General features: G+C 40.2%; 1 protein-coding gene across 2 annotated transcripts in view; it reads left to right on the forward strand.

Annotated features, from left to right (window-relative positions):
- LOC106082387 (cadherin-23) overlaps positions 1-21,165 on the forward strand; it is a 118,936-nt gene that overhangs the window by 89,751 nt on the left and 8,020 nt on the right. For both annotated transcript variants that reach the window (XM_013244855.2, XM_059367311.1), the window contains exons 4-5: positions 15,011-16,770; positions 16,828-18,442. In XM_013244855.2, coding sequence (XP_013100309.1) covers positions 15,011-16,770; positions 16,828-18,442 — 3,375 coding nt within the window. The remainder of the gene's footprint in view (positions 1-15,010; positions 16,771-16,827; positions 18,443-21,165) is intronic.

Genomic DNA, 21,165 nt, shown 5'->3' on the forward strand with positions numbered 1-21,165 from the left:
CAATCTAGTTACTCCGTTTGTAACACCTAGAAATATTGATCTGGGTATATATAACTTGGATCGTCTTGAAATTCTGATTGCCATGTCTGTCCATCTATCGAAATTTTGGATAGATAATGAAATTTTGAATAGATAATTCATATCGACGTAGGTCATTGAGGATTGCAAATGGGCCATATCGGTTCAGATTTGGATATAGCTCCCATACAAACCGATCTCCCGATTTGACTTCTTGAGCCCATGGAAGCCACAATTTTTGTCCGAAATTTTGCACATGGTGTTATGTTATGACTTCCAACAACTGTACAAAGTACGGTCCAAATCGGTCAAGAACATGATATAGTTCCCATATTAACCGATCTCCCGATTTGACTTCTTGATTCCTTACAAGCCGCGAGTTTTATACGATTTGGTTGAAATTTTGCACATGATGTTATGTTATGAATCCCAAAAACTGTGTCAAGTACGGTTAAAATCGGTCAAGAACATGGTATAGCTCCCATAAAAACCGATCTCTCGGTTTGATGTCTTGAGCCTTTACAAGCCGCGATTTTTATACGATTCGGCTGAAATTTTGCATATAGTGTTCCGTTATGATTATCAACAGCTGCGCCAAGTAGCTGTTGATAGACCATATTTAGTCTGTAGCTTGATATATTGTAACTCCCCTATTTTAGCAGAATTCATGGTGGTGGGTTCCCAAAATCCGGCCCGGCCGAACTTATCACAATTTTACTTGTCTTTACTTTTACTTGTTTAAACATAAAGTATTCCAAAAACAAGTATAAAGGCCGGGCCGAACTTTGGCTACCCACCACCTCAGGAATACATGTAACCACCTTTTGTCATAATCCGGTGAAAAATGCATAATTTATGTCCCCATAGCAGCTATGTCGAAATAGGGTCCGATTCGGACCAAATTCGGCACGGTCATTGAGTGGTCTAATAAGTACAAGTCATTGTTTAATTTTGTAGAACAAAATATTTGTCTTTTTGGTAGCTATATCCAAATATAGACCGATCTGAACCTTATGCGACATGGATGTCTAAATGCCTATCACAAGTCACTGTGTCAAATTTCAGCGAAATCGGATTATAAATGCGCCTTTTGTGGGACCAAGACATTAAATTGAGAGATTGGTCTATATGGCAGCTATACCTTAATCTGAACCGATCTGCGCCTAGGTCAACAAGGATGTCGAGTAACCTAACACAAATCACTGTTCCAAAGCAAAATCAGATAATAAATGCAGCTTTTATGGGTCTAAGACATTAAATCGGCGGATCGGTCTATATGGGGGCTATATCAAGATATAGTCCGATATAGCCCATCTTCGAACTTAACCTGCTTATAGACAAAAACAAGTAAAAGCGTGCTAAGTTCGGCCGGGCCGAATCTTATATACCCTCCACCATGGATCGCATTTGTCGAGTTCTTTTCCCGGCATCTCTTCTTAGGCAAAAAAGGATATAAGAAAAGATTTGCTCTGCTATTATTATATTATTAAATGTTGGAGACCTGTGTAAAATGTCAGCCAATTCGAGTAAGATGTGCGCCCTTTGGGGGCTCAAGAAGTAAAATAGAGAGATCGATTTATATGGGAGCTGTATCGGCCGATAGACCGATTCAGACCATAATAAACACGTATGTTAATGGTCATGAGAGAATCCGTCGTACAAAATTTCAGGCAAATCGGATAATAATTGCGACCTCTACAGGCTCAAGAAGTCAAGATCCCAGATCGGTTTATATGGCAGCTATATCAGGTTATAAACCGACTTGTACTTTATTTGACATAGTTGTTGAAAGTAACAATAAAAAACGTCTTGCGAAATTTCAGCCAAATCGGACAGAAATTGCGCCCTCTAGAAGCTTAAGAAGTCATGTCCCCAGATCTGTTTATATGACAGCTATATCAGGTTATGAACCGATTTGAACCATATTTGGCACAGTTGTTGGATATCATAACAAAACACGTCGTGCAAAATTTCATCCCAATCGGATAAGAATTGCGCACTCTAGAGGCTCAAGAATTCAAGACCCAAGATCGGTTTATATGGCAGCTATATCAAAACATGGACCGATATGGCCCATTTACTATACCAACCGACCTACACTAATAAGAAGTATTTGTGCAAAATTTCAAGCGGCTGGCTTTACTCCTTCGGAAGTTAGCGTGCTTTCGACAGAGAGACGGACGGACGGACGGACGGACATGGCTAGATCGACATAAAATTTCACGACGATCAAGAATATATATACTTTATGGGGTCTCAGACGAATATTTCGAGTAGTTACAATCAGAATGACGAAATTAGTATACCCCCCATCTTATGGTGGAGGGTATAAAAATTTTTTTGTTTCGTCCTCTTTAGTTTCTGCCTATAAATAGAAACCATGTAAAGAACTTGATAAATGCGATCAATGGTGGATGGTATACAAGCTTCGGTCCGACCCAACTCAACTTGTTTTGACTTAATACGAAACATTTTAAAATTAGTAGAAATCGGTTCTTTAATCCGTTTCAAATTTCAGCGAAATCGGGTATCAAAAGTACCTGTTATGGGCTTAAGACCCGAAATTGGCAGATCGGTCTAAATGGCAGCTACCATGTTCAAATTGGATGTCGGAAGGCTTTGTACAACTCACTGTTTCCAATTTAAAAGAAATCGGATAATAGATGCGCCTGTTATGGCTATAAGACCGATTTTCGAGACCATATTAGGCATGGATGTCAAAAACCTCTCGGTTCCTAGTTTCAGCGAAATCGGTTAATAAGTGCGCTTTTTATGAGCTTACGGTCCTAAATCGACGGATCGACCTATATGGCAGCTGTATCTAACTAAAGTCGTATGTGGATCATAATCCAGGTCCCTCGGATTATGCAACTAAATTTTTCCCATTTCTGCGAAATGGGGTAATAAATTTGACTGTTACGGTCTATGACCCTATACCAGGAAATAGTTTAATATTGCAGTTATACTTAAATATAGTCCGTACGAGACCATATTTCGCATGGATGTCAAGGGGTCAAACAGAATTCACTGTTTCCATTTTCAAGTAAATCGGATAATTAATATGGCTTTTGTAGGCAGTTATATCTAAATATTGTGCGATCTGTACCACAACTCACTGTTCGGTATTATGACCCTATACAGGAAGACGGTCTATATTGCAGCTATTCCGATCGGGACCATATTAGGCAAGAACAAGTAAGAGCGTGCTAAGTACGGCCGGGCCGAATCTTATATACCCTCCACCATGGATCGCATTTGTCGAGTTCTATGCGCGGTAACTCTTTTTTGGCAAACAAAGAACATTGAATAAGAACTGTTATGCTATTGGAGCTATATCAAGTTATAGTCCGATTCGAACCATAACCGATTGCTGAACGTTGTAGAAGTCATTGTGTAATATTTCAGATCGTTCGAATAAGAATTGCGCCTTGTAGAGGCTCAAGAAGGTAAATCGGAAGATAGGTTTATATGGGAGCTGTATCAAGCTTTTGATCGATTTAGACCATATTAGACACGTATGTTGAAGGTCATAAAAATCCGTTGTATAAAATTTCTGCCAAATCGGATGACAATTGCGCCCTCTAGAGGCTCAAGAAGTCAAGATCCCAGGTCGGTTTATATGGCAGCTATATCAGGTTATGTATCGATTTGCGCCATACTTAGCACTGTTATTGGACGTCATAACAAAACACCACGTGCAAAATTTCAGCCGGATGACAATTGCGTCCTCTATTGGCTTAAAAAGTTAAGATCCAAGATCGGTTTATATGACAGCTATACCAGATTATGAACCGATTTGAATCATAACACAGTTGTTGGAAGTGATACCAAAACACCACGTGCAAAATTTCAGTCAAATGGGATCAGAACTGCGCCCTCTAGAGGCTCAAGAAGTCAAGACCCAAGATAGGTTTATATGGCAGCTATATCAAAACATGGACCGATATGGCCCATTTACAATCCCAACTAACCTACACTAATGAAAAGTATTTGTGCAAAATTTCAAGCAGTTAGACTTTTTCCTTCGAAAGTTAGCGTGCTATCGACAGACAGACGGACGGACATGGCTAGATCAACTTATAATGACATGACGATCAAGAATATTTATTCTTTAAGAGGTCTCAGACGCATATGTCGAGGTGTTACAAACAGAATGACGAAATTAGTATACCCCCATCCTATGGTGGAGGGTATAAAAACACATCGTTTGAAGTTTGCCGTATGGCAACTCAAAATCTCCCTTCGGCAATTTAAAGTGCTACCGCAATAGCGATAAACCAATGCCGTGGATAGAAATCGAACTTATAACCTCTGCACTAGTAATCCGAGCTCGCTGCAAACTTGGCCACCAGGTGCTCCTCTTACATAGGTAAAAATATTTCAAATCATTTTCTTCGATTTTCTAAAACTTTGCATATACAATAAGTTCTGTATAATGACAAATAACACCAATTTTACATTTTATTAGATTCTTGTTCGAACCATTGAGTGGAGCAGACGTTTCATTATTTCGTTCCTCAAAAATATTCTGATAGTCTTTACATGAAGTTTTTCGAAAAAAAATCACTCAAGGATCGCTACCATGGTGTTATAAACTAGGCAGTTGATGATCTGCGTCTGTTTCCAGTGGAGCTGCAGATCTAGAGCCTTGGAATATGCCTAGAATGGAGTCAAAAACCCCAAAAGCTGCGGTTGTGGTATCAGACCGTAGCATATTGTTTGCTATTGTAACCTCGACTAGTGAAACGGCTACGCAGGTTAGACTAATCGACCAACGACTGATCTGAACTGAACCTATTATGTCTCCGCATGTCCATAATTTGCCTAGTCCATTGGCCTTCTCTGACAAACTAATACGCTCTTTGAGGGCTTGCAATAACAAGGTTTATTAAGAGGCTTGGTGCGAATGATCATTAAACTCTCACGATAAGGAAAGAGGCTCCCTTAATTGAGCTCGGAAATTCGGTGAATGACCTACACCGAAGACTACACGACTAGATTCGGAAACGGCACCACAGTCAGCCAAAAGGCTACGTTCACCTGGGGGGTATCCCATGCCCAAAAGAACTAAAGCGAACAATAGTAATATGGGTCCAAGTAACTTTGCTAGTGTCGCTTAGGAAAACAGGGGTGCGCACCTAGGAACAATTGGAGTGACATAGTCAATGGACTGTCATCTATATACTCCAATGTCCTTGCGGAATTACGTACCTTCTGCAGTCTGCGATGATGCAGGTTGGTATCGGGGCCGATACAAACTAATTGCCTTCGGGGATCACGCTCAATTGAGTACTGGATTTAATCAAGAAGGAAGATATTCCCTTTCGACTAATGGCATACGCTTCGATATCAATGATTCCCTCTATATGGGACTATAATCCCAATCTTTCAATCACCGAATGGAAGATTAGTAGATTAGATGAGGCTGATGGCGACCGGAGACATGCAATATTCGTACTAAACTCCGGCTGTCTCGCAGACCTCAACAAGTCTGATGAAGTTGTGTCTTACGGATTCAACAAGTCGAAGCTGAAGGTCTATAGATGCGGTGGCGTTAAGGAATCTGGAGATGACTCAGCAGTTGTTGCTGAACACTTATTTGAGGAACTATGGTCCGGTTTCTGCAAAAAATCTCCATCATTATAAGACCGTTTCGGGTGTGGAGTAATGGTTCGTGGACTAAGAATTCCGGGATTTAAACTACTCAAGGGTATGGGAATGGGATACACAGAGCCTGCATTATTTCAAACAGTAGCCTAAATATTTTTCTTCTTCCATCGCTAAGCACTGAAGATTCAGTAGCAGCCAGCCCTTAAATAAATAAGTCTCATTACTGGCTGGCTACCCTATATATGGCACACGATTCAGAGATGCCGCTTTCAAACCCAAAGTCGCTGGTTGAATTAATGCTAATGCACATCACCAGATATGGGGAAGTTCGGATGTCAACTGAAGGGATGAGCTGCTTATTGAATATGTTATAAGTTGCAATATGGCGATTTGTAATAAAAGGTATAAACTGACCTTTATTACCAGGAACAGGCAGGAGGTACAGATATTACCTTTGTATCGGAGGATATAAGTGGAAGAATATGCGATTGGGAAGTGTAGGATGACAACAGGTCTATCCCTTCTAGACCAGAAAAGGAAGTGAGAACTGCGGAGGATATAGACATAGTGGTCAAACGCATCACGAAGGCCCTGAATGACTCGCTTCTGTCAGCATGCCCCAGAGCCGAGCCAAGGGGCAAACAGCGACCGCCTTAGTGGACCCCAGAGCTGATTGGTCTAAGGAAGAACTGCAGAAAACTCTTCAACAGAGCAAAAGCCACATGAGCACCACAAGATTGGGACATCTATAAGACTGAGCTAAGAAAATATAAGGGCGAGCTGAGAAAGGCTCAGAACAAATCCAGGGTAGAATTCTGCAGCTCCGTGGATGATACATCTAAGCCCTCTAGGCTAACGAAGATTCTGTCTTCGAGACCTATTACGGTGGGCTATATGCAGAAGTCAGAAAATGTATGGAGAATGTCTAGTGAGGAAACCCTAGAACTACTCGTTGATACACATTTCCCGGGAAATTCTCCAATGGACAACGAGGCGCCAGAAGAGGTTGTCACTGATATGCATTCGTTGGAGGCCATTAGGGAAATTGTGTCCTTGCCGAAAATCCTTTGGGCGATAAGAAGTTTCGACTCCTTTAAGTGACCAGGCCCTGATGATGTATCACCGGTTGAATTACAAGCTGTGTCTGATAGACTGGTTCCCTGGCTTAGGGAGATATACTCTGCTTATATCAGAATGTCATATATACCTGTGGGATGAAGGGACACGAAGGTCATTTTCATTCCGAAAGCAGGAAAATCCTACTACACGAAGGTGAAAGATTGTTCTATTAGTCTGTCATCCTTTATGCTGAAGACTCTTGAGAGTTTGATAGAACCATATCTTAGGGCAAAGATCGCTGGAGATCGCCTTTCGCGGCAACAGCATGCAAATCCTCTGAAACAGTCCTTCACGAACTAGTCGGCTACCCTCAGCCAGCCGACATTAAGACTTACTCGAAACACGTTAAAGCTATTACACCTGCTTTTCAAAAAGTCCTCTTCAACTGACACTTTGATTATCTTAGGCGACTTTAATATACCGTTAATTTCTTGGATCCACTCGTTAAATTCTACTTATGCTACTTATTCGACTTTGGGCTCTTTCAGATCAATAATGTATATAACTCATTTGGTAAATTACTCGATCTAATGTTCGTCAACCAAACATCCGACATTTCTTTACTATCTTCCAATCCAGTCACTTATCCAGAGTATCGTTTTCATTCTACCTTAAACATTACTAATTCTTTCTCAGAATAAATTTCTCCTGAATGTCCCTGCCCTATAAGAGAATATTGTTTGCTAAAACTAGTTATCTCAGATCCCTGCTTTTCGCCACTAGTTGGATTAACGCTTTAGGATTTGGTAAAGTTAATGAAAAAACATCAAAATTTTATTTTATTCTTCAGGACTGCTTTGCTAAATCAGTCCCTTGAATTATTGTAGCTGATAATTCTGGACCACCTTGGAATTCAAGAAATTTATCGAAACTGAAAAATACCAGGAATAAACTGAAAAAAAAATTAAAAAATCGGGTACTACACTCGATTTTTCAAACTATTCATTAGCAAGATCAAGGTACACTATGGAGAACATGCTGGCTCATCTTTATTCAAATTTGTTCATTCTGAGCGTCGATATAGTAGTTTACCTAACTCTCTTAAATATAGTTCAGTGTCAGTGGACCCGGATTTAGATATCTCACACATTTTCACGGATTTTTTTTTTTTGCGACTATCTATTCTGATGAACTTTACTCACGCGACTACATAATTAGACAAGACACTACACAAAAAAACTTAAGGTCAATTAAATCAAAATTTCTTGCTGGTCCGAATGGCTAGTCCCGTTTAACCATTGATTAAAATCTGGATATCTGCCGCAGATTTGGAAAAAAAATCGTATATTATGCCCTTTGTTAAATCTGACAGTCATTATGATGCCTATAAATATAGGGTATCTCCATACTTAGTGCTATTCTCAAGTTAATGGAAAAAATATTGACTGAATCTATTTCGAAGCAGGCTTCCTCATTTCTTTCTTCATCTCCACACGGGTTCAGGAAATCACTCCACGTTAAATTATATACTCCTGATAATGAAATTAGATTTATATGGATTCAGTTATTCGGTATTAAAATGGCTAAATTCATGTATAACTGGCCGTACACAAAATTTGAAATTTGGTAATGCGATATCTAAGACCGACATTGTTTCGTCCGGTGTTCCTCAAGGTAGCCATCTCGGCCCGATCTGGGTTTGTCTTTATATTAATTCTAATATTTTAATGTTTGCCGATGATGTGATGTGATTCAGGTGTTTTAATTACCCAGATGTCTATACAAGACACTGATACTACCTGTGCTGTTATATGGTTCTGAAGCATGGGTACTTGTGAAAGCAGATGAGGCAGTGCTTGGAGTATTTGAGAGAAAGATTCTTCGTAAATGGAGAATATAGGCGACGTATGAACCACGAGCTGTATGACGACGATAGCATAGTTACACGCATCAAAATACAACGGCTGCGTTGTCAGAATGGATGAAGAAGCTCCAGCAAAGAAGTCTTTTGGAGGCAAACACGGTGGTAGGGAAGACCAAAAGCCCGAAGGAAAGATCAAGTGGTGGGAGACACCTCGAAACTTGGTGTCAGAGATTTTAGAATGAGCGCAGAAGATCGAGGCGCTTGAAACGCTATTCTATGTTCGGCTAGTGGAACAAATATTCTGTCATTGCCAATTAAAGCAAAGTAAAGTAAGATGATCAATATTAACTTTAGTCTGACCTTGATCTCTTATGAAAGGTGTGATATTAACGTTATGCGACTAAATATTGCCAAATGATAAATAATGCGTTTTTCAAGACGAAATTCTTTTATTACAAATTATTTTATCGGATCCGATGAGCTTGAATCAGTTGATCCATTTAAAAATCTTGGGCTATTTATGCATTTAAACTTTCGTCACCATATCTCTATGGTAGTTGGTAGAGCTTACGGTGCCCTTGGTTTTAAAAATGTCTAAGTGCATATGTAAAGGACTGACACTCTTACCTAATCTAACCTAACCTTACCTTCTTCTTAGTAGAAGATGGGTCAGAAGAGAAACACCTCACGAAGGTGTACTGTATCCTCTACTTTGTTATATGGACAATTTATTATAGTCTCTGAAAGAAAAAGGTGTACAAGTGGTCTTGTATGTTGATGACGTGGCTGTTGCGGTTAGGGGAAAGTTTCCCAGCACTCTAAGAGATATGTAATTTAGAAAGCCCTACATATGACAGCAATGTGGGCTGCCAAACGTGGCCTAGGCGTAAAATCCATCTAAGACGGAAGTAGTTATTTTCAGAAGGAAATACAAGCACTCACAATGACACCTATCTTCTTGGGATGAGAGAATGTTCCATTTACAGAAAGCGCAAAAACCTGGGAGTTTGCTAGACAGGAAATTGAACTTCAAATCCAACATTTTAGAAAGAGAAAGAAAGGCAACGCTTGTCCTTTACCCCTGCAAGAGAGGCGTTGAAGCCGTGTTATTGCAGTTGTCTGACCTATAATGCTATATGGTGTTGTGGGCTGGTGGATGCCGCTTAAAAGTCAACCTACTGTTGAATATGCAGCCGGATCCTCAGGGTGGCTTGTTTGTACAATACATTACAGCGCACTGAGTACAACACCATCCGACGCACTGATCCTAAGCCTCTGAAAAAATTGCTGCGACCACAGCTATGTGGCTAAGGGATCATTCTTATTGGCCATGCGGTGGGTACGGATACTGTGTATCCTTCATACAATACCCGATGTTTCAGGCAGTGTGGATTACCCGTTGCCTAAGCCGATTTTTGATAAAAAGTATTGTACCACAAATTCTCATAGAACCGATTGGAGATACAAAATACCTGATAATTGAAGTTTGGGCTTTTGAGTGTACTCTAAAAAACTCGACCACTGTTTGTATATCAAGTGTCAATTAAAGAAGTTGTGAAATAGCAAAGCTATAACATCATAACGACGGTTGGCATGAAAATCTTCTCAGACAGCCATTAAATCCCTGGATAACGTATTTCTGAGTTCAAAAACCTTCCTCGACTGTCGCAGATGTCTCAACCAGATGGCTGAACAGTTCAAAATTAAACTGTTCTGGGTGCCATGCCATAGAGATAGCGAGATAGCAAGAGCTAGCGAGACTAGAAACTATTGGGTTGCCTAAAAAGTAATTGCGGATTTTTTAAAAGAAAGTAAATGCATTTTTAATAAAACTTAGAATGAACTTTAACCAAATATATAATTGCCATTTTGTTCGATAACCTTTTGCCATCTTCCTGGCAAATTTAGTATTTCACGCTCATAGAACTTCTGGCCTTTATCTGCAAAAAACTGAACCAAGTGCGTTTTTATAGCCTCATCATTGCCGAAAGTTTTACCATTTAAGGAGTTCTGCGAAGATCGAAATAAATGGTAGTCTGATGGTGCAAGGTCAGGGCTATATGGTGGATGCATCAAAAGTTCCCAGCTAAGCTCACTCAGTTTTTGGCGAGTGACCAAAGATGCGTGCGGTCTAGCGTTGTCCTGGTGGAATATGACACCTTTACGATTGACCAATTCTGGTCGCTTCTCCTTGATGGCTGTATTCAATTTGTCCAATTGTTGACAGTAAACATCCGAATTAATCGTTTGGTTCCTTGGAAGTAGCTCAAAATATACCACACCTTTCCAATCCCACCAAACAGACAGCATAACCTGGTTCACCATGCTTGGACCATGATCGTTTTCGACTAACGTTGTTGTAAACAATCCATTTTTCATCTCCAGTTATGATTCGTTTTAAAAACGGATCGAATTCATTGCGTTTATCACAAGCGTTGATTCGGTTTGTTAAATGAATTTCTTTCAATACATGTGGTACTCATATTAAAATTGACGCCAAACAAACAAATGTAAACAAAATTTCGCGCACTTTTTTTCTAAAGCAAGCTAAAAGTAACAGCTGATAACTGACAGAAAAAAGAATGCAGAATTACAGAGTCACAAGCCGTTGAAATTTGTCAACGCCAACTATATTACTACTATATTACCGACAATTACTTTTTGGGCAACCTAATACCTTACTCATTCCAAAGAAACTGGAATCAGTAAGTATGCATCTAGCGACATGTAAGCTGGGTCTTTAGGATCAGACCCGAAGGGCAACGAATGAATCACAAAGGGAGAGTTGTGAACCCACATAAATTATGTGGCCTAATCTAGACTTGAAAAGATCTTCCGCTTTGCTGTTGGTGTTGGACGTCTCAGTCATTGTGTCCGTCGTGACAGGTCACTGTCTGATCGGAAAACATGCTGTCAGACTGAAGGTTGCAAGTAACGACTTTTGCAGAAGCTGTGAGAACGTCGAGGAAGAAGAGACTATGGAACATCAGCTGTTTGTGTGCCGCACTGTCTGTCAGAAGGAGTTCACTTTAGGTTCTTATTTCTTTGAGAACGTGTCTGATTTAGCGGATGTGAACATTCGCAAGTTGTTGGTCTTTTTAACGCGATCTGGGTGGTTCAACGGTAGGGACTATAAGGCACCTTCCTTTTCCTGTTTCTGAATCACAATGGACGAGGAAGTCTAAGTGTGTCTGATCTAAACTAAAACTTCGTGTCAGCTACACTGTATGATATGTGGGGCTGCCTTTAGCCCAGCGTTGGGCACACAATAACAGTTGAAACAAGTAAAGCGTGCTTAGTTTGGCCGGGCCGAATCTTATACACCCTCCACCATGGATCGCATTTGTCAAGTTCATTAGCCGATTTCTCTTTTAAGCCAACATAACATGATGGATAAGAATTGCTATGGTATTTGAGCAGCGTTGCCGTTTTTGGTAAGTTCCTACCAAAGTTGGTAAATTTTTATTTTATTGGAAGGTTGGTAGGCTGACCTCAATTTTCTGTATGTTTTTCCAACATATAAATACCAAGTTAATTACTGAAAAAATCGCCTGGGATAACTCAAAATTAATTCACTTCATTTCGTTTCTGTGTATTCGTTAAGAGTGCAGAAGAAAACTATGGATGTCAAGGGTCCAAATACTATTACAAGGGGTCTCTTTGCTTCAAATTTTAGTAAAAGGGGCGTAAGTTCTGATATTGACTATAACTGGTACAGGTATTAAGGAAGCTCTTACAAATTTCGTAGGTAGGAAATGCGACTTTCGATCGAAAGTCGAAATAGAAAAACAGGACTATGTGGTAGCTGCATACAAATATGGTTAGATCTGGTCTATACCAGATCCATGCAACTCACTGCAACGGAGAAACTGGATAGTAAAGCGCATTTCTGGGCTCAAACGCTTTAATCGGCAGATCGCTTTTTACAAACTCGACACGGCTGTTAATTGAAATCGGGGCAAAAATACGACTTTATCAACTCAAGATTTCAAATAGAATGGCAAAATGGCCAACTCTTTGGTGGAGGGTATAAAAACATTTTTGATTTATAGAAGGGGTTTGGAAGGATTTTTCTTAAATTTTGGTAGGAAATAATTTTCTTGAGTGGCAACACTGTATTTGGTATGAACCAAGTTATGAACCGATTGGGGCCATACTTGGTTTAGCCGTTGGAGGCCGAAGTGGAATTCATTGTGCAAAATTTCTGTTGGAGGCCGAAGTGGAATTCATTGTGCAAAATTTCCACCATGTAGGATAACAATTGCTCCCTCTAGAGGCTCAACAAGTATAGGGTGGCTGATGAAAGCCGCTACCAAAAAAAAATGTAATAACTTTTTTTCTATTTAATAATAATAATTTAATAATTAATTTAATTAATTAATTAATTAATTTAATTAATAATAATTTAATAATTAATTTAATAATTTAATTTAACATGAATAAAAGAAAAATGTATTCCATACACCGAAAAAAAAATGTAGCAATATTCATCATTGTAGCAATATTCATCAGCCACCCTGTATAACCGGGAGATCAGTTTACATGGGAGCTATATCAGGTTGCTAACCGATATGGTCTAAATCGGTTCTTAATCTGACTTATCACAGATGTTGCAAGTCAATGCAAACCACTTCATGCAAAATTTTAGTCAAATCGGTTAAAAAATGCGCCCTCTAGCGGCTCAAGAAGTGAAGATAGGAGGTAGGTTTATAAGGGAGCTATATCAGGTAATGAACCGATTTGGGCTATACATGGAACAGTTGGCAGTCAAATCACAATACTTTATGCTAAATTTCAGCCAAATCTGATGATAATTTCGCCATCTAGAGGCTCAAGAAGTAAATATCCGTTTAAGATCGGTTTATTGGGAGCTATATCAGATTATTAGCCGATTTGAACCATAGTTGGCACTGTTTTTGATGGTCGAACCAAAACACTGCATGCAAATCGGGTAATTATTCAGCCAACTCGGGTAATAATTGCGCCCTCTAGCTGTTCAAGAAGTCAAGATCCGAGATTGGTTTATATGGGAGCTACATCAGATTATGAACCGATTTAGACCACACTTGGCACAGTTGTTGGGAGTCAAAATAAAACACTTCATGCAAAATTTCATGAGATGTGCTGTCGAAGCGGAAAATTATTTTACAGAGCTATGAAGACATCGAGTCAGAATGAGATAAATTATTGGTTCCTATTTCTTTGAAGACTTGTTAGAATTAACGGATGTGGTCATTCAAAGATTGTTATACTTTTTGAAGCGAAATGGTTGGTTCTACAGTAGGGAATAGTTCCTGTGTTATCGCATTGGAGTAAAATGTTTATTCGTCGCTTTTTGGAAACCTCCTCTATAACCGAACATAACCAGTTCACACATTACCAAAGTGTGGAAAAAGAAAATGTCGAATATGTGTTTTCAGAAACATTTAAGGTACTCAGAAAAAAAGGGTGATTTTTTAAGAGCAATAGGAAAGTTTTTTCAAAAACAAAAACACACATAAAACTCAGAAAAATGCATGAAATCTTTATTTGAATCGATAGTTCGGTCCATATAATTTAATTTTTGAAGATAATTGTATGCAAATGTTGACCGTGACTGCGCCTCAAATGGACCATCCGCTTAGACCAATTTTGGCATACTCTTTCCAACATTTCAGCCGATATCTCACGAAAAAATGCTTCGATATTGACATCCAATGCGTCAATTGAAGCGGGCTTGTCTGCATAGGCATTAACTTTAACATAGTCCCACAAAAAATAGTCTAAGGGCGTTAAATGTTCACCGAACTCGCCTCTCAATAAGTCCATTGTTACGCGTGATGTGTGACATGTGGCACCGTCTTGTTGAAACCACTTGTCATCCAAGTCAAACTCTTGCATTATCATCTCACGGTTGCGTCCACCATTCACAGTTACGTTATTATTCGCATCATATTTGAAGAAGTACGGTCCAAAGAAGCCACCAGCCCATAAACCGCACGAAACTGTAACTTTTTCTGAATGCAATGGTAACTCTTGTAATGCTTCTTACTCATTGAGCCAAAAATGAGCTTCGTGCTTCATAGCAGAGAACACATTTTGATAATAATTTGCAAGCGTTGCTCGAAACGCGCGTAAGCTGTTTAAACCGGTGTGGCAAAAAAGATAATCGCTAAAACATCACCCTTTATATTGTTTACACATCGGTTTTAATACGGGCCATATCAGGTTATGGAATACACATGATTTAAGAGATTATAAGCCAGGAATTACGCTTTTCCAACGTAACCTCGCTTTTCTACATCATTTAGGGATCACTTAAAGTCGTTCCATTTAAAATTCACGGGTTTAATTGGTTTTCAATTTACTTGCTTACATTTTTGCAGATCTACCATACACCAAATTGACTGTGATCGCTAAAAAAAAAAAACAACAATAAAAAATTATATTAACATATTTTTCACTACAATCTTCTTTTAGGAAAATGACATTTGTGATACTTTCGATGTCAGAACGGAAAAGATTTCGGATGGAAACTACACAGCTCATATTGTCTTGAAAAAGTCTTTGGACTTTGAGAGTCGTCCCAATTACATAATGACCATATCCGCTTCCGATGGAGCATTTGAGAATCGCTTATCATCCGACGCAACCGTTTCCATTACCGTGCTTGATGTACAAGATCAATTGCCAGTCTTCACCAATGCTCCCTACTCGGCCACTGTGGATGAGAACACTCCAGCCGGTGTTAGTGTCTTAACAATCAAGGCCATTGACGGTGATGTTGGCATACCCAGAGATATTTTGCTCACGCTTGAGGATGATGATTTGGGACATTTCGACTTGATGCCCTATGGAGATCCCAAAGAGGGTACGGCAGTATTGATAACAACAGGACTTCCATTGGACAGAGAAAATCCAGATATTCTCCAAAATGGAGGAGTGTACATTTTAAATGTTCGCGCTACAGAAATGATAGATGGCACTATTCCGGCAGAGTCATCGACAACCCAAATCACCATAGTGGTCAATGATGTTGATGATCATTTGCCCGAATTCAATGGAGATTCCTTCAATATATCGATTCCCGAAAATTTGGGTAATGGCATGCCCTTACCCGGTCTGTCCGTCGTAGTTAATGACCCGGATATGGGTAACAACAGCCGCTACTCTCTTATCTTGAGAGATGTGAGAAACTCCAATAACACCTTTGCCGTTAGCCCCACAGAAGCCCAGGGCCGCACACCTATAGTGGTGAAAGTTGTCAACTCGTCACATCTTGATTATGACGTACCCGACTTGGAGAAACGTTCGTTCTCTTTCGATGTTTTAGCTCTGGTAAATGGAGAAGAGAAATCAAAAGTCCGCATAAATGTCCAACTTACCGATGTTAATGACAACCCCCCAATATTTGAACATAGCAGCTACAGATTTTTGGCCTCCGAAAACCTTACAGTAGACAGCCAAATAGGAATGGTGAGGGCCAGTGACAAGGATTCTGCAGGTTATGGATTCATCACCTATTACTTAAAGGGTTTCGGGGCCGAGAATTTCTATACGGATCCTTTAACTGGTGGTTTCTACATCAAGAAACCCTTGGATTACGAGAAACAAAACAGTTACAGTCTCTCTATAGTGGCGGAGGATGGAGGAGGCCGCGAGGCCAATGCCCAGGTCTATATTGAAGTGTTGGATGTCAACGACAATTATCCGAAATTCGAGCAGGCAGAATATTCCCGAACAATCCGTGAGGGCACAGGCCACTTTGAGCCCCAGTTCAATGTTCGTGCCACTGATATCGATGGCCCTAGCCAAGGGGGTGGTAAAGTTCGCTATGCCATTGTGTCGGAGAATAGCATATCGGGAAATGTGTTCAGCATCAATGAGGACACAGGTGAAATCCTATTGCAAAAGGTAGCCCGATCCATGGACACCGAAAAGGGGGAATACGAATTGGTTGTGTCTGCTACAGATTTTGGCATGCCTCCGTTGCTCAATACGACGAAGGTTTATATACGTGTGGGTATCTCTGGCAACCAACGACCCATTTTTAAGGGTCATTTCCAAAATATTGAAAACGTGCCTGTGCTGGGTCCTCCCAGTTATCGAGTATCCATACCGGAAAACGCCCAGGCGGGTCACAATGTCACCATGGTGAAAGCCCATGATCCTGACGGTCTGGACGGCCTGTTGCGTTATCGCATAGTTGGTGCCAATGATAATTTCGAAATTGATGAAATGTGAGTAGTGCGATTAAAGCAGTAGTTTAGATTTCTAAAACATTTTTTGTTTTCCAGATCCGGCTTGATTACAGTCTCCCCTCAGGCACGTCTGGATCGTGACTCTAATATGGACAGTTTTGAAATTACGGTAAACGCCGTTGACTCTGGCCTGCCAATACCGGAAACTGCCACCACCACAGTTTATGTCAATGTCAAGGACATTAATGATGAGAAACCCAAATTCGAGCAGCACAGCTACGTGGCCCATGTCTCAGAACGCGCGGAAATCGGAGAAAGTGTTCTCAAAGTCAAGGCCATTGACAAGGACCTGCATTCCAAATTGAACTACACCATTAAGGGACCCATTAAGGCCACATCCAAGGCTGGCGTTAGTAGCACAAACAACAACAAATACCAGGTCGAGAACGCTTTTCGCATCGATCCCGATACAGGCATAATTTATGTGAATGGGAAACTGAATCATGATGAGGCAGCAATAGTTATACTACCCATTGAAGTTAAAGATCTAAATGCCGAAGTCGATCCGGAGGGTCAAATCGATGTAGCCGAGGTCACGATATATGTGCAGTCCTTCAAGGACACTAACCCTGTGTTTGTCAATAAGGGCTGGACGAGTTCCAAACCGGTTGTACATGTGAACGTAATGGAAGAAATGCCCATTGACAGCACTCTCTTTACGCTGCACGCCAATGATCCCGTAACCCAGTTGCCCATTCAAAGTTTTGAATTGGTTGAACCCAAGGAACTAGAATACTTCCAATTGCACGAACGTTCTGGCGAAGTTAGTCTGCGTAAACGCTTAGATTATGAGGCCTTAGCAGAGGGGCAAACTGAATTCCACTTCCAAGTGAAAGCCCATGCACCAGATTTACAACGCAGCACCACCACCTTGGTAAATGTTACAGTACAAAATGTCAATGATAATAGTCCCATTTTCGAAGAGGCTTCCTACCATACTTCCATATTGGAGAATTCCAAGCCCTCCACTAAACTCATTCAAGTGAAGGCCAATGATAAGGATGCCGCTTTGACCGAGAGAGATGAACGTTTGGGCTACCACAAGATATCCTATTCGTTATATGGTGAAAATTCCCATCTATTTGAAATAAACGCCCAAACTGGTGAAATTGTGATAGCAGCGAATCAAACGGTTGATCGCGAGCGTACTCCTCGCATAAATCTGCAAGTCAAGGCTGAAGATTCACCTGGCCGACCTCCAGACTCCAAGCAGAGTGTGGTGGACCTTACCATTGATGTTTTGGATGTCAACGATAATGCTCCCGTGTGGAGCCAGGAAGAGTACACTACTGTGATACCAGAGAATGCCCCCTCCGATACTTTTGTCATCAAAATGCTGGCCACAGATTTGGACGATGGTCCTGGCGGCGAAGTCTCCTATGAAATCATAGACGAGGGCGATGTCAATGGCTTATTCAAAATCAATAAAATAACAGGAGAAATCAAAACAAAACGTGAACTTACCGGCAAAGGTCGGGCAGAACCTTTCGAGATTCATGTTCGTGCCCAAGATAATGGTGACAAGCTACCAAAACAGAAATCTCTAAGCGCCGATGTCAAGCTGGTTATCTACATAGGCGATGTCAGTGCCAACGATGGAATTCCCTACTTTGTGGAACCGAAAATAGGACAAATGGTTAATGTGACTGAGGTAAGTGCTGTCTAACAATTAAAATGTCTTTCTCATTAAATATTTTAAATGTTTTGTCTTCACCAATGTAATGTTCGATTTGCAAATACAGTGCCATTTAAAAAACAAGTAAAAGGGTGTTAAGTTTGGCCGGGTCGAACTTTGGATACTCACCACCTCGGGTATATATGTAAACCATTTTTCGTCATAATTTTGGACCAAACTCGGCACGGACATTGAGTGGTCTAATAAGTCATAGTTCAATTTTGTAAAACAAATTATTGGTCTTTTTGGCAGCTACATCCAAATATAGACCGATCTGAACCATATACGACAGAGATGTCGAAAAGCCTAACATTAATCACTGTGTCAAATTTCAGCGAAATCGGTCTATTTAATCGCGAGATCGGTCTATATGGCAGCTACATCAAAATCTGGATCGATCTGGGCCAAATTGAAGAGGGATGTCAAAAGGCCTCACTCAACCCACTGTCCCAAATTTCGGCGAAGTCGGACAATAAATGCATCTTTTATGGGCACAAGACCTTAAATCGAGAGATTGGTCTATATGGCAGCTATATTCAAATCTGGACCGATCTGAGCCAAATTGGAGAAGAATGTCGAAGGCCCTAACACAACTCATTCTCCCAAATGTCGGCGATATGGGCCCAAACATACAATCGAGAGATCGGTCTATATGGCAGCTATATCCAAATCTTGGCCGATCTAGGCCAAATTCAATGTCGATGGTGCTAACACAACTCACTGTCCCAAATTTCGGCGATATCGGACAATAAATGTGACCTTTATTGGCCTAAGACCCTAAATCGAAATAGTCCGATATATATATACACTTTATAGGGTCGAAAATGGATATTTCGATGTGTTGCAAGCGGAATAACAAAATGAATATACCCCCATGCTTCGGTGATAGGTATAATAAAATGCTGGTTTAAACTTATAACCAGGGCTGCGGAGTCGGGCAATTTTTACTCGACACCGTCCGTTCTCGTGTCCGTCCGTCTGTGGAAATCACGATAGCGGTCGAACGTGTAAAGCTAGCTGCACCAAATTTTGCACAGATTTTTCTTATTGATGTAGATCATTGAGGATTTCAAATGAGACATATCGGTTCTGATTTGTATACAGCTCCCATATAAAGTGGTATTGACTACTTGAGCTCCTAAAAGCTGCAATTATTAACCGATTGCACATAGTGTCCTGTTACGACCTCCAACAATCGTGCTAAGTATGGTCTGAATCGGTGGACAACCTGATATAGATTCCATATCCCATATTTTGAGTCCCTTAAAGCCGCAGTTGATATCCGATTGACCTGGCATTTTGCAGAATCCATGGTGGTGGGTTCCCAAGATTCGGAGCGGCCTAAATTAGCACGTTATTACTTTTTAAAAATTAAACCATGGAATGCAACAAGGCTCTAAAACGGTTTCGAGCAAGAATGTTTCTAAGACTGTTCTATTATTAGGGTTTTTCTACCCATCGTCCATCCATTCAACAGATAGCCGAAATCACGATAGCGTTCGAACGAATGAGGCTATCCGCATGACATTTTTACTGGATACTACTTATATGCCATTGGCCGTTGCAAATAGGTAATTTGGTCCAAATTGATTTTAGTTTATAATACTAAACAATTCTAAAACACTAAAAAATTGTTTCGTACTACATTTCTGAGCATGGACTGTTCGAAAATTGGGTCGGGCGGAGCCCACCCCCGAGTCTACTTACTACTTTTAATACATGGAACCTATTTTGAAATGCAGCAGTCTTTAATTTTGAATACCTATTGAAATATTGAAATGTAAAGATTGGACCAAAAATGTGGCTACTACAGCCTTAATGGACAATATAGGATGAAAGATAAGTAGGGGATCTATATCTAAATCTGTCCCGACTTTGATGAATTTTGTACACGTATTGGGACGTTAAATAAAACTTCTCGTGGTAAATTTTTTAAAGATCGGACCAATACAGTGGCAACTACAGCCTTAAAAGGTAATACCGGATGAAAGATATATAGGGGAGCTATATTTTAATCTGAACCGATTTTCATAAAATTTTGCATATTTTATTAGTGTAGGTCAGTTGGGATTGTAAATGCGCCAAATCGGTCTATGTTTCGATATAGCTGCCATATAAGCCGGTCTTGGGTCTTGACTTCTTGTACATCTAGAGGGCGCAATTCATATCCGATTTGACTGAAATTTTGCACGTGGTGCTTTAGTATCCAATAACTGTGCTAGGTATGGTTCAAATCTGTTCATAACCTACTATAGCTGCCATATATAGCGATCTTGGATCTAGATTTCTTGAGCCAATAAACGGCGCAATTCACATTCAAATAAGGTGTTTAGTTATTTTGCATGAGGTGTTTAGTTATGACTTCCAACAACTCTGCCAAGTATGATTCGAATCGAACCATAACCTGATATAGCTCCCATATAAACTTATCTCCCGACTTGATTTCTTGAGCTCTTGGAAGCCGCAATTTTTATCCGATTTGGGTAAATTATATAAAAATAAATGTAGTATTCTGCTATGACTCTCAACAACTGTACTAAGTACGGTCCGAATCAGTCTTTAACCAGATATGGCTCCCATAGTTTAGCAGAGTCCTTGGTGGTGGACTCCCAAGATTCCGCCTGGCCGAACTTAGCACGTTTTTACTTGTTTACTTTAAAACATATGGAACCCATTACATAATGTAAGCAAAAATACTG

The sequence above is a fragment of the Stomoxys calcitrans genome, chromosome 1 (genome assembly GCF_963082655.1).
Source record: "Stomoxys calcitrans chromosome 1, idStoCalc2.1, whole genome shotgun sequence".
Lineage (NCBI taxonomy): Eukaryota > Metazoa > Arthropoda > Insecta > Diptera > Muscidae > Stomoxys > Stomoxys calcitrans.